Source organism: Pseudorca crassidens, chromosome 19 (assembly GCF_039906515.1).
Source record: "Pseudorca crassidens isolate mPseCra1 chromosome 19, mPseCra1.hap1, whole genome shotgun sequence".
In the NCBI taxonomy this organism is placed as follows: Eukaryota; Metazoa; Chordata; class Mammalia; order Artiodactyla; family Delphinidae; genus Pseudorca; species Pseudorca crassidens.
Genome location: NC_090314.1, coordinates 50148584 through 50161321, shown reverse-complemented (window position 1 = coordinate 50161321; position 12738 = coordinate 50148584). Strand labels below are relative to the sequence as shown.

Genomic DNA, 12738 nt, shown 5'->3' with positions numbered 1-12738 from the left:
GCCATCAGGCCAGCCTTGGGACAGCAAAGTTGCAGAACCAGCTGCCAGTAAAACCAAGCACCTTAGGCAGAAGCAGTCTTGAAAATGAGCTCTGACTAACCGGGAGCAGGACAGAGCAGACTTCGGTCAGGAGCATTTGTGCAGGGAGCCGTTTCTGGAAACAGCCCTGTGCTGGCCCAGGGCTGCTGGGACTCCATTGGAAAGAGGGGTCTTGGGAGCAGGTAGGGCCCCACCACAGCCAGGTCCCTGAGATCCTTGCCACTGAGGCATTCCATGTTCACTGTTATTCATGCAGCTCTCTTGGCACAATTTCAAGTTCATAAACTCAGCTGATTGGAGGACAGACACGTTTCTGAGCAAGCAGTGCTTCTCTAGACTGCATGAAAAAAGTCCTCTGCGTTAGGATTATAATGGTATTATATTTAATTTATACTATATATCTAAAGCACCATTTTTTTCCAGTAGAGTCTGGTATAAAATGTTTTGCTTCTTCCTGTGAGGGTGTTAAATTTTATGTTGATGTGTAATTGGCTGTCATTTAATTTTAAAAGCAAGGAAAAATACAATCTCAAAGCACTTGGGAGGAAAACGTCTGGATAAATGAATCCTTAACCCTTTTTTGCATAAAGGACCCCCTTGGGAATCTGAGAGCTCTGGATCCTTCCCCCAGAGAATGCCTACACAAGCACCATTTGGCTCACAATTTCTGGGAGCTTCGAGAGCCTCTCAAAAGCCCATCCATAGCTAAGAGCCTGATCCCAGAAGTGATTCTAGCATCACTTCTCCTCCTCAGTCAGGAGCTATGGAATCGCCCTGAGGCTGGATGCCAGAGGAGAGGCAGAGCCCCTGCACCTGTGGCTGTTACCGAGCGTGTGATCTTTGGTTTCCTTGAGGAAGCCTCTCCTAGAGCAGCATGTGTGAGTGGTGGGTCCACGGCAGCCCTTTCCTCCAGGCCCTCCCTTTAGCCTGTGGCCGCCTGTCCAGGGCCTCACTTCTGGGCAAGGGCTTGTCCCCTGCCGTCCTGCTCTGGCAGGGCCTCTGCTTTGTCTCGCTGCTTTTGTCTGTCCCCCTTCAAGTGTGCAAATGACTGTGCCGTGGGGAGTACCTGAGGAGGTGCTGCTCAGCCTGTGGGAAGTCCTGCTTACTGTAGAAAGTTTATAAGGACCCTGAGGCTGGTGGTAAGAAACTGAAGTCTGTGTCGCTTCACTCTAGTGAAGGCCTTTCCCTTTGAAATGTGGGTACCCTTTATATTTGCAGACATTTTTCCTTGAGTCTTTGTATTTCCCGAATAGTCTTCTTGTTACACATTGTAGTTACAGTGACTTTGGGGCGATAGACACTCAAAATGGAATTCAGGTGGTGAGCTGGGCAGTCTGAACTTTAGGAATTGGCCTGAAGGGGACCTAAGCGAGTCAGGAAGGGGAATGTGCTGCTCGTTGGCTGCTCTTTAAATGCACATCGGGGCGGGCGTTTCCTGGAAGGCCCTTGGCCCGTCCGTGCTCTACCACGGCAGCCTGGGCTGGCGTGCAAGTCCCTGCATGGGGCCCCCACCCCGACCCCTGTATTGGGCCGCTAGTCCCCGGTGTACCCGGGTCCACCACCCCGCCCCGAGGCCCTGATATTCTGGGAGCCCAGTGCTTGTCACCCACGCCGTGACTCAGTCTAGCTCTGGGGGTGTACATGCACGTGTGTGTGGCAGATACATGGGCCCGACTTCTGTTAAAGGAAACGAATGCACTTTCGTGAGCGTGGTCCCCCTCCAAGCAGTCCTCACTGGGCTGTTTAATCTAATTATGCACCCTTCACTTCAAGCATTTTTTGGAGCTGCTTTTTAGAGTTGCCTCCGGAGTCTGTGACATTCCTTTAAGTATTCTGAGTGACAGCAAATCTTCCTACTTTCTAGATGGATTGGATCTTTGAGAAATTGCCAGACGTCGTTCAGAGGTGATGGTGATTATGAGACTAAGAAATTAAATGTTTTGTTCAAGACAGAGAGTATCAGTGATAAAATAACGCACTTTTTCTTATGTGTCCGACTGCAAGCGCATTTCCAAAAAGATTTTTAGCAGAGGCAGCAAAACTGGAATAAGCCCTTTAAGGTGACTCTTGAAAGGATATTACACTTATCTCGAATTCTAAGGTGTGTTTAAAAAAGTAGGCTTATCGTGTTCTAGCACATCTTATATAAGAATGTGCAGGGTGTCTTTCTCTGAAATTCATCATAAGGTTGAGATCACAAAATGCATGTTCGGTGATAAAACTTGAATATCTGCCAAATATTTAATTATACTTTTAATTAGTAAGTATTGGGTGCTGCATAGTACAGCCCCCTATGCCGAGAGGAGAGGTACCATTTGGTCACAGTCAGAATTTCATGTCATCTGATCTGTTTTAACTGACAGAGCATTGTCTAAATGATTAACTTCAAGCCACAAAATTTGTCCTGTTCTCTGTCCTGTGGAGGATTAATTCAGGAACCCGAGAGCTCACTGCAGTGCTCAGCCTTTGGCATCTTCTGCCCCAGGTCTGGAGGCTGCCAGATGACAAATACCAGTGGGGACAGAAGGGGACAGTGGTTCTGCGGGTCTCACTGTGGTCCAGGATGCTGAGGCAGCCTTTTGTGCTCTGTACCTTCCTTACCTGGCAGCACGAGGTCTGAGCCAGGGAGCGCAGTCGTTTTACTGATGGAGAAGTAAGATAGGTTTCTGAGATGGTCGTGTTATCTTTGGGGACTTAGCTCCCTGACTTTCTTCGTCCCAAGACCCAGTGCAGGCTTTCTTGGGAATCATATTTTACCTTTTATGTAAAAGCAGAGCTCTGTGAGGGCTGCCTAACCCTGGAAAGCGCTGAGATGGTTTTGTGACCAGCACACACACGTGAGCATTTCCTGGACTAGCCTGGCTTCTGACGGAAGGAGGAGGAGTCGGGTGCTGTCCCCGTGGCCGGGGACAAGAGGCCTTTGTGTCTGCAGAGGGAGTTTCCCTTTAACGCTGTGCTCCAGCCTGTTGGCTAGAGCGCTGGCTCTAATGTTTCAGGGCCAGGATCAAGGAGGATCCGGGTGTCCTGCCAGGGAGGACATTTGTGCTCGGTCCTCTTACAGCCGGGCTCCTGTTTCAGGGCGGAGATTTCAGTGCCCTCTTCCCAGTGCTGGGGCCTCTGCTGGGCCTTCAAGTCCACACTGGCGGGTGTGCTCTGCCCTTGGGTGCCCTTGGCCCTTGTTGGCCAGGAGATGACTGCCCCCGTGGGCTTCTGGTGGCCCAAGGAAAACCCCAAAGGGTTACGCCCGCAGGAAGATGGGACCTAAGCTGCGCTGCCTTCCCCTGTCCTGGTGATTTTTCTCCTTATCAAAAATACAAGGCCCCCACGTGCCACAACTAAGAAGCCTGTGAGCCGCAACTGAGACCCAATGCAACCAAAAAAAAAAAAAAAAAAAATACGAGGCCCACGCTCTGCCTAGTGACCATTTGGTAGCTTAATTGTGTTCATTCTGTCCCCATTAAGTCTCTGAGCCTCAGAGATGGGCCCTGCTTTCTGCCTCTCTGAAGCAAAGCCACCATCCAGGGAGGGAGCTGCCTTCTTTGGGGCCCAAGCTTGGCCAGGAACCCCCAGGGCCCTCACAGGGAAACCTTGATCAATGGCTGCTGCCAGCGATCCAGTGGAAACTGAGGCTCTACCCTGGAAAGATTAATGAGGGACATTGCTCTTTGGTGAAGTTTTTTATTACTTCATTTTAAAAACGTGGTTTTTTAAATATAAATTTATTTATTTTTGGCTACAGTGGGTCTTTGTTGCTGTGCATGGGCTTTCCCTAGTTGTGGCGAGCAGGGGCTACTCTTCTTTGCGGGGCGCGGGCTTCTCATTGCGGTGGCTTCTCTTGTTGCGGAGCATAGGCTCTAGGCGCGCGGGCTTCAGTAGTTGTGGCTTGCGGGCTCTAGAGCGCAGGCTCAGTAGTTGTGGCGTATGGGCTTAGCTGCTCTGCGGCATGTGGGATCTTCCCGGACCAGGGCTCAAACCTGTGTCCCCTGCATTGGCAGGCAGATTCTTAACTACTGCGTCACCAGGGAAGCCCTAAAAATCGGTTTTAAATTAGTACTTTTCTTGAAAAGTTCCTGGGTTCTCATGTCAGTTGCTTCCTAGAGTCCCTTGAGATTTGTTGGTTGTTGGCTTTTTCTGTGACCTTCAGGAGCTGGGGCAGGTGTGGGCTAGGATACGTAATTTCACTAGGAAGGAGTCTTGAGCCAAAACTAACAGGAGGAAACTAAGCCAAAAAGCATAGTTGTTGAACTCAGCCAGAGTCAGGGGACTTGCCTGAACATCCCCGTCATCTGTGAGGTGGTCATGGCACCAACATGAGCTGTCCCCTCCCCCGTGCAACCATCGCTCTTTCCACTCACCCTCCCATTGGCTACGCTGCACTGTTGACGAGATCACTGCATTTTGTGTGGACTGCATCACACTCGCATCACCTGTCTTTCTGACGCATGCACAGAATCCAGCCCTTCAGGCCCAAGTCCTCTGCGGTCCTGCCGGGGACTTGGCACTGAAGGGTCTCCGGGAGGACCAGGCCAATCCGAGGACTCTTGGATTGGGCCTCTTCTGTCTGGGCTGGGTGGGGGAGAGTGATGACGCGGTAGCAGTGGTGGCGGTGGAGCCTGGCGCTGGGCCAGCTGCCATGGTGACTCTGCCCTGATCAGTTGCAGGCCCAGGGCCTTCTGTCTGGCCGACAGCGACGAGGAGTCCTCCAGTGCTGGCTCCTCTGACGAAGACGACGCACCAGAGCCTGGCGCAGGAGACAAACCGCTTCTCCCAGGGGCTGAAGGGTGAGTGGATCCAGCTTCTGGGGTCTTCAGGGGTCGGGGCTGCAAGTTGGGAGTGAGCTTTTATTGTCTTTTCCTCTCTGATCTTCCTTCCTCCTTCACTTTGAGTGAATGATTTTTGCATTAATAACTAAAAGCCAGTGGGATAAAATTTCATGCCCCAAAGCAAAAGACCTGAATAGCTTTCCCTAATTAAGAGGGCCCAGACCAAAATGGTTTTCTTGGGCCGTTGGAATAAATAACAGAGAATTGAAGGGCGTGTTTATCACAAGGAGCACAGATTACACAACAGCTCTCCCTGGTGTGGATAGGGAGCATTACTTACCTTCTGGCGGGTCACACTTGCTGCTGTTGAGCTTTTAGCTCCTACAATGTTGAAACATTCAGGTGATTTCTTCGGTGAATTTTGAAAACGTGGGTCACTTAGCTGATCTTTTGGATCATGAACTACATTTTGGTGGCTCCCTTTGCCTGTTACTTGGACTGCTGAATGATCAAAGTGCTTAGGCTGCCTCTCTGTAAGGATCTTTTAATTATTTAAAGTGAGTGAAGAAACTAAAATGATAAAGAAACCAGGTGATTCAGAAGTATTTGTAAGAAAATATCAACCTATTCACTTTTGAAATCCTACAGAAGATGAAAAGAGAATCTAGATGTTTGAGGAATTGGGACTAAAGTTTGTGTGCATTATTTAAACTCTCCCCACCTGACCTTCTTAAGAATAATTGCTTTTGCCTACACACATACCCATACTATTCCTGACACTCTGGAACTGTGGAGGGTTTTAAGAGCAAATATCCTCTCTTCATAGGGCAGTCTTAGGTAGATATGACCTGATACAGGAGAGCTTGCTTTCCTGGGCTGCTGGCATATCAGCTGGATGCAGCTTTTTTCTTTAGATGCTCCTGAGCCCTTTGACAAGTCGTTGCTGCTCAGAGTCGCTGTGACACCATCTAAAAGGCAGATGTTGTACTGTGTTTTGTGGCCGTGTTAATGCAGCCTGATTTCTTATTTGCTATGTAGAGATGGTGAGATTTTGCTCAGAGGACACTGGATTTATATTCAGTATTTGAAGGTTATAAAGGAGAGCAGGTGAGATGCCTTCCCTGCTTGCACTGTGAGAACTTGGTCTGACTCGCCATTGTCAAGACTCAGGCTCTATCTGATGTCTGCACCTTGTCTAAAGTTGTAGTTCTCTGGACTTCCCTGGTGGTCCAGTGGTTAAGACTCCGTGCTTCCACTGCAGGGGCACAGGTTCGATCCCTGGTCAGGGAACTAAGATCCTGCATGCCATGCAGCGCAGCCAAAAATAAATAAATTAAATTAAATTTAAAAATAAATAAAGTAGTAGTTCTCACCTGGGGGTTATTTTGTCCCCCCCCCCAGGGACATTTAGCCATGTCCAAAGACATTTTTTATTGTCATATCTGTGGGGGAACGTGCTATTGACATCCAGTAGGCTGAGGCCAGGGATGCTGTTAAACATCTGGCAACATCCACAACAAAGAATCGCCCAGTCCACTGTGTCAGTGGTGCTGCAGTTGAGAAACTCAGGTCTAAAGTCAGGTGAACACAGAGCCACCAACTTGTTTGTGAAGGAACAAAATCTGTACTAACACCCGTCTGTGTCCCTCATTTAAAGGTATGTTGGAGGTCACCGAACAAGTAAGATTATGAGGTTTGTTGATAAAATTACCAAGTCAAAATATTTCCAAAAAGCAACGGAGACAGAGTTCATTAAAAAGAAGATTGAAGAAGTCTCCAATACACCACTGCTGCTAACTGTAGAAGTACAAGAATGTAGAGGAACCTTGGCGGTCAACATTCCACCTCCCCCGACTGACCGAATATGGTGCGTAGAGGGCCCCTCGGGGTCAGCCAGTGATTCCCCTTCTTGCGTGACCATCAAAATCCCATAAAAATTGCTGATCCTTGACATTATGGAAAGTACCTTCTCCTGGGAAGAAGCACTTCCAAACGTTTTTCATGGAACCTTAACATTAGTTGTAAATCTGATTCTGTCTTCTACTGTGAGTGGTTAATTCACATATAAAGACTCATCTTCACACGTTAGGAAGAGTTAAGGTTATTGGTGAATGAGCTGTTATTGGGATGAGCTGTTTCTATTCTTGGTCTTCCTCCTCTCTCAAGCCAACCCTTTCCACCAGTGAGAACAGCTATCATTTGTAGACCTCTTATTCTCTGCCTAGCCTGGGGTGTAACTGCTTCACCTGGCCAGTCCTCACAGCATCCTGCGGAGATAGGGCCATCGTTATGCCCACCTTACAGATGGGGATCACACATCCAGCAGAGTCCTGGGTGGTTAGGGAAGACTTCCCCAGGTCAGATCTGGATGTTAAGGAGGCAGGAGCATGTGTGCTTGGTAACTGTGGTAGAAGGTCTACCCAGAGAGTTATCATTGGACTGAACCAGTGGGTCTTAACTCCACCTGCATATCACAGTCACCTGGGTGACTTGTTAAAGCTATGCCCAGCCCAGCCCCCAGGATTCAGCAGTTGGGGGGACTAAGCTAGGATTGAGAATCACTGAAATAAATTTTTCATGGGCCCAGCAGAAGAAAATCACTATCTATAAATCTCAATTTTAAATTGACATTCAAATGTGCATAAGGGTATACAGGGATTGCATAAAAGACCTCTTTGTACCATAAGCTACAGTCGTGTGAAAAAGATAGCTCTGTTCTGTTATAGAGTGAAACCAGCATGCTGGTACACAGCCTTAGTGTTCAGAAGGGCTTGTAGGAATGATCACAAAAGGATTTTTTAATTGACTGATCATTTAATGATGATATTGGTGTTTCCCAGTAAAAACTTTAAAATACCATTTTAGATTTTATTTTTAAAAAGTAATGTTTTCACTGGAAGAACATGAAGAAAACAGAAAAAAAAAGCCTGTAACCTTACCATCCAAAAATAACCAGTTAATAAGTAACTTACTGTACATTTTTCCAAGCCTAATAACAAATCTTTTTTAAATAGTAAGAGTTGATACGTTTCTTCCTCTTCCAAGCTTTGACTTAGGAGTTACAAATGCCACTGCTCAATGGGAGTTAAAATTAGAGACCTCTAGGCTAGTGCCACGCAGCGCATGCTCGAGTGCTGAACTGTTTGTTATTAATCCACAAAGATACGTATAGATATTGAGAGTGTTTAGAAACATTCATAGCCATTTGCCATTTTTATTGTACAGGCAGACCTCATCTTACTATGCTTTGCTTTCTTGTAGTTGCCGATATTGTGTTTTTTACAAATTGGAGGTTAGTGGCAACCCTGCATTGTCAGATGATGGTTAGCATTTTTTTAGCAATAAAGTGTTTTTCAATTGAGATATGTACATTGTTTTGCACACTTAATTGACTACAGAATAGTGTAAATATAACTTTTATATGCACTGGGAAACCAGAAATTCACGTGACTCACCTTATTGCAGTAATTAGCTTTATTGTGGTAATCTGGAACTGAGCCCACGGTATCTCCGAGGCGTGCCTGGATTCTTTAAAACATTGGTCCATGATGGGTTGAAGTTTTTAGTTTGATAACACACAGTCTCTTGACTGGATACCTTACCAACAATTCTGAGTGCCAGTCTGCTCCACTGAGAAGCCATAATTATGGTGTGGAGTGTGGAATGAAAAAGCAGGTTATAGAACGTTTCTATTTACGTATGCATATTAGGAGTGTGGGGAAAATTGATCCCACTTCTCTCAGTGGTCCTGTCTTGGTTATGAGACTCAGAGAATGTCTTTTATTTTCTGCTTTATACACTTGTATATTTTGGATTTTGTAACAGACATATCCTACTTTCATAAAAATCGAAACAAAGAAGATCCTTTCCATTTTAGGAAAAACAAAAACAAGAAACAATGCCCAGGTCATGGACTTTTCCGGTGGCATTTCCTGGCTTTCTTAGTTTGTCACAACTGTTCTCAGATCATCACGGCCCTGGGTCCAGGGACACAGGGCGTTCACAATTCATACTTGCTGCACTGAAGTGCTTTTTAGAAGGGATTTTCGGAAGAAGAGAACATTTAAGTAGTGATAAAGCCTTGTGTAAATGAGGAATGTTTGTTCTTGGTACTGTCCACTTCTTTTCTTTGATTCTAAATGTGGTTATTACTCGTCTTTAAAAGGTATGGTTTCCGGAAGCCACCACATATCGAGCTGAAAGCTCGGCCAAAACTTGGAGAGAGAGAAGTGACTTTAGTTCATGTGACAGACTGGATAGAGAAGAAACTGGAGCAAGAGTTTCAGGTACACCTGCAGTGTCATCTAGTGTTTCATGCTGAGGCTCTAAAGGCTCTGGGTAGAACAGAGGTTCTGAACTTCATGTGGGTCAGGATCCTCCTTGGAAAATCTGGTGAAAGCTATGGACCCCAGGAAAGTACACATATGATCAAATAGGCGTAAAGTTTCAGGTTCAGTTTCAAAAACTCTGAAACTCATCCACAGAAGCCTGTGAAGTAGTCTTTAGAGGAAACTCAAAAGGTAGGGGTCAAAGAGCAAAATGACTGTCTTGTACCAGTAGGCCTGGCGGGCCGTCCATCTGCTGGGGCTATCTTTGGACTTTTCCCCGGGTGGGGCCTGGAATTGGCCAGCTAGTAGCACGCGGGCTGTGGTGGTTCCTGCCCTTGTGTGGTACCCATCTTGCTTGGTTTGTTTTCAACAAACGAATTGTTTGTTTGTTGCAACAAACATTCCGCGTGTAGCTACCACCTACCCTGGAAGTCCAAAGATGAATCAGGCCTGTCCCTCTCCTGTGGATCTTCTAGGGTAGTCTAGAGATCTTCTGGAGTTGACTAAGCCAGAGCTCATTCTCTAAGCCTGTCTTCTGCATTCTGCCACCAAGGGAAATAGCAGTGTAGCTGAGGCCCTGGAATGAGCTGTTTCTATCAAATTTTTATCAGGTTTTTGAGGCATAGTTGTCTATTAAGGTTTTACGGATTAACAGACTATTTACTTTGTAGTAAATTTCAGCTTTTGAAGAATACCGGTATTATTTTTGCAGTAGTATATTTTGAGTTATTGCCTTTAAAATTATATATTTTTTATTATTTAAAAGCTATAGGTTAAACATAACTAAAAACCAGTCTATGGAAAGCTTAATCTTATCTCCAAAAGGAAAAGTACTTTGAACCTAATTAGGGGAAAGACAATCTCATGCCTTCAGTTCTTTTCCTTTTTCTTACCTCCCTAGATCCTGCATTAGGAATTTGGGTGGGTCATCTCTTTTAGGGGTATTGGGATATTAGGGTCATCTCTTTTAGGGGGCAAACTTTGGTGCATGGTATTTTTGAGGCAAGTTGGGAAGTTGAAGGGTAACTGCTTGCATTCTCCCATGGCCGCCTGTTTTTGTTTTTGCTTTGGAAGAAAGCATTGCTGAAGTTGAATACATTGCCAAAATTCACTTATATAAAATAAGTTTATAAACAGATAGGCAAAGCACCATTACTGTCAATCACTCATTATCCTTTGGGTGTTCACTATAGTAGGATTTCTTTCATACGTAGCTTTAACTGGTTCTGGTTTGATAAAACAAAAATTTAGCTTACATTTTTGTTGCTAGGATTTAAATGGATAAGTTGGCTTATGTGTGTTGGAATATGTGTTCTGGATATAGTAATTTGGAAATACTATGAGCAGCTTACGCTCTTAATTCTCTTAATGTTATTTATCAATTCATGAGTCATTTTATTACATGTACATGAAATCAAAGGCTGCTTCTTCCTCAGAACTTACTGGGTTCTTGTGTTCGTGCACTGGTGTGATACCTCAATGCTTTCTCAATATCATAGAGGAATTAGTTTGGAATGTGTAGGAAAAGTTGTTTCATATGTATTTTAAAAACTAGTCTAAAGCCTAAAATTATCAGAACACTCTAGGGCAACTCTGAGAAAAGAGCATTCTTCCACATGCCTGTTCCTTCTTTCTACAGAAAGTTTTTGTCATGCCAAACATGGACGACGTTTATATCCCTATCATGCACTCAGCCATGGATCCTCGCTCCACTTCCAGCCTCCTGAAAGACCCACTGGTGGAGGCTGCTGATCAACTGTGATGGGTGCAGACCTGGTGTTCCCAGTATTATGAGATGAAGCTCAAGGTGTGGGGTTCTCGGCTGCCATCTGGGCTGTAGCACTGGCCTTTCCTCGTGCCACAGCTTCTGCCCTCTGCCTGCCGGTGCCCATCCCACTGGGAGGTGTCCAGTGAATGGGGTCCAGATTGCCTCCTGCAAAGCTTTGACTCAGCAAAGGAAAACTGGAAGGATCGTCACGGTGGATCCAGAGATTACAGGTGACCCCCACCATGGCTTTTCTAAGTCTACCAGTTTTTGTGGCAGCAAAAGAGCACATTAAGAGCGAAGCTGCACAGCTGGAAGGCTTCCCCTTGCCTCCTCGATGCCTCCAAAGCTTTTTCTCAGGCAGCCAGTGCAGTGGAATGTTTTCTCACTTTTACAGTTTGTGTGACGCAGCCCTCCACACCAAGAGAACGTCAGTGTGGTTACACATGTGGAGGGTGGGGAGTGGAATTTTGTCAGCTATTTCTTTGGTGATAAAAAGATATGCATAGCAACTTACTCTTCTTATCAATTGTGCGTTTTGGAAGCAAGTAGCCATAGAACATACACTCTAACACACTATCAGCTGGGGCGGGAACCGTGGGATTTATGTGACCATTAGGCAAAGCCATGAGATCAAACCATCCCACACCTTTTACCAAGGAGGTACAATCACCTGGTTTCTGACTAATCCCAAATGTTTTCCTGAGACTTGAGCATATGTGGAAATATCAAACAAACCTAATGACTGGACTGGGGTGGGGCCAGAAAGCCAGAGCCACCGTCCTTCCGCCTGGCACTTGCTGTGAGCTCTGGGAAGCTTTAAAGAGGCATCTTAAATGCTTTGTTAACCTGATTGGTTTGGGATGTTTTGTGGGCAGTTTCCTTTTCTGATGGCCAAAACCGGAGACTGCTCTCTATCATCTCGAGTCAAGACGATGCTGATGTTTGCTCAGCATCAAACACTACAGATCTCAAAATTACCGTGACATTTAACGTTGCCAACTCTATTTTGTGCATTTGTGTCAGAACATTTAGTTTACAGGTTTCGGGGCTCTCTCAAACTGTGTAATTTGCTTTGAGAAGTACACTCAATACAATTTTTTAATTGTTTAAAGCTGCATTCAACATCAAACTTAACCTTGGGTTAACTTTTGACAACTTACATCTGTGGACAAAGCTAATAGTGGCTTTTTAAACAGCAACAGCACCTTGCCTGAACGGGACTTTAAAGAAATTAATATATTGAAAAAAACATATTTGAACCCTTATTTGATTACTTTAACTGTACCATTAAAACATTTGACTTAAATTATCGGACCATTCCAGTCAGTGTACTGTTCTGATTTCTCATTGTGTAGGCCAATTTGCCTGTCAGTGCGCATGTCTTGTTCGCTGGTCTTATAATTTTTGTGCAATAATTAAAAGCAAAGGACTAGATGCACTATTGTGTAGAGATTACACATGACTGTACCCTATTGCACTTAATCAAATAGTATGTGGGGATTTACAATCGCTTGCATTGTTTCACAAAATAAATGTCTCATGTCAAATACTAGATAAGCATCTAAGTCATTTCTACTTGATCCTGCTTAGATAATAGGAACAGAATAAACTGTGGTACAGCATAAACCTGGGCCCTCAGCTGCCAGTAGCAGCTTGTTTCTTGGGCCGTCACTGGACCCGTCCTGTTGGAGGATCCAAAGTAGACCACACCCTGATACAAGGAAGGCGCTAATTATCCTCGATTCGTATTTTTTAAAGTCCTGCTTCTGGGGCTTCCCTGATGGCGCAGTGGTTGAGAGTCCGCCTGCGGATGCAGGGGACACGGGTTCGTGCCCCGGTC

The 12738-nt window shown here is 45.5% G+C and overlaps 1 protein-coding gene across 5 annotated transcripts in view; it reads left to right on the top strand.

The window, feature by feature from the left end:
- Nucleotides 1–12455, top strand: part of TEX2 (testis expressed 2) — a 107429-nt gene extending 94974 nt beyond the window's left edge. For 3 of the 5 annotated variants that reach the window (XM_067714119.1, XM_067714117.1, XM_067714118.1), the window contains 4 exons: nucleotides 4695–4820; nucleotides 6460–6669; nucleotides 8968–9088; nucleotides 10770–12455. In XM_067714119.1, coding sequence (XP_067570220.1) covers nucleotides 4695–4820; nucleotides 6460–6669; nucleotides 8968–9088; nucleotides 10770–10892 — 580 coding nt within the window. In that variant the 3' untranslated portion in view covers nucleotides 10893–12455. Of the gene's footprint in view, nucleotides 1–4694; nucleotides 4821–6459; nucleotides 6670–8967; nucleotides 9089–10769 lie in introns of those variants that run through there. The other 2 variants (XM_067714120.1, XM_067714121.1) reach the window with 2 other exon arrangements.
- Nucleotides 12456–12738: the final 283 nt, after the last annotated feature.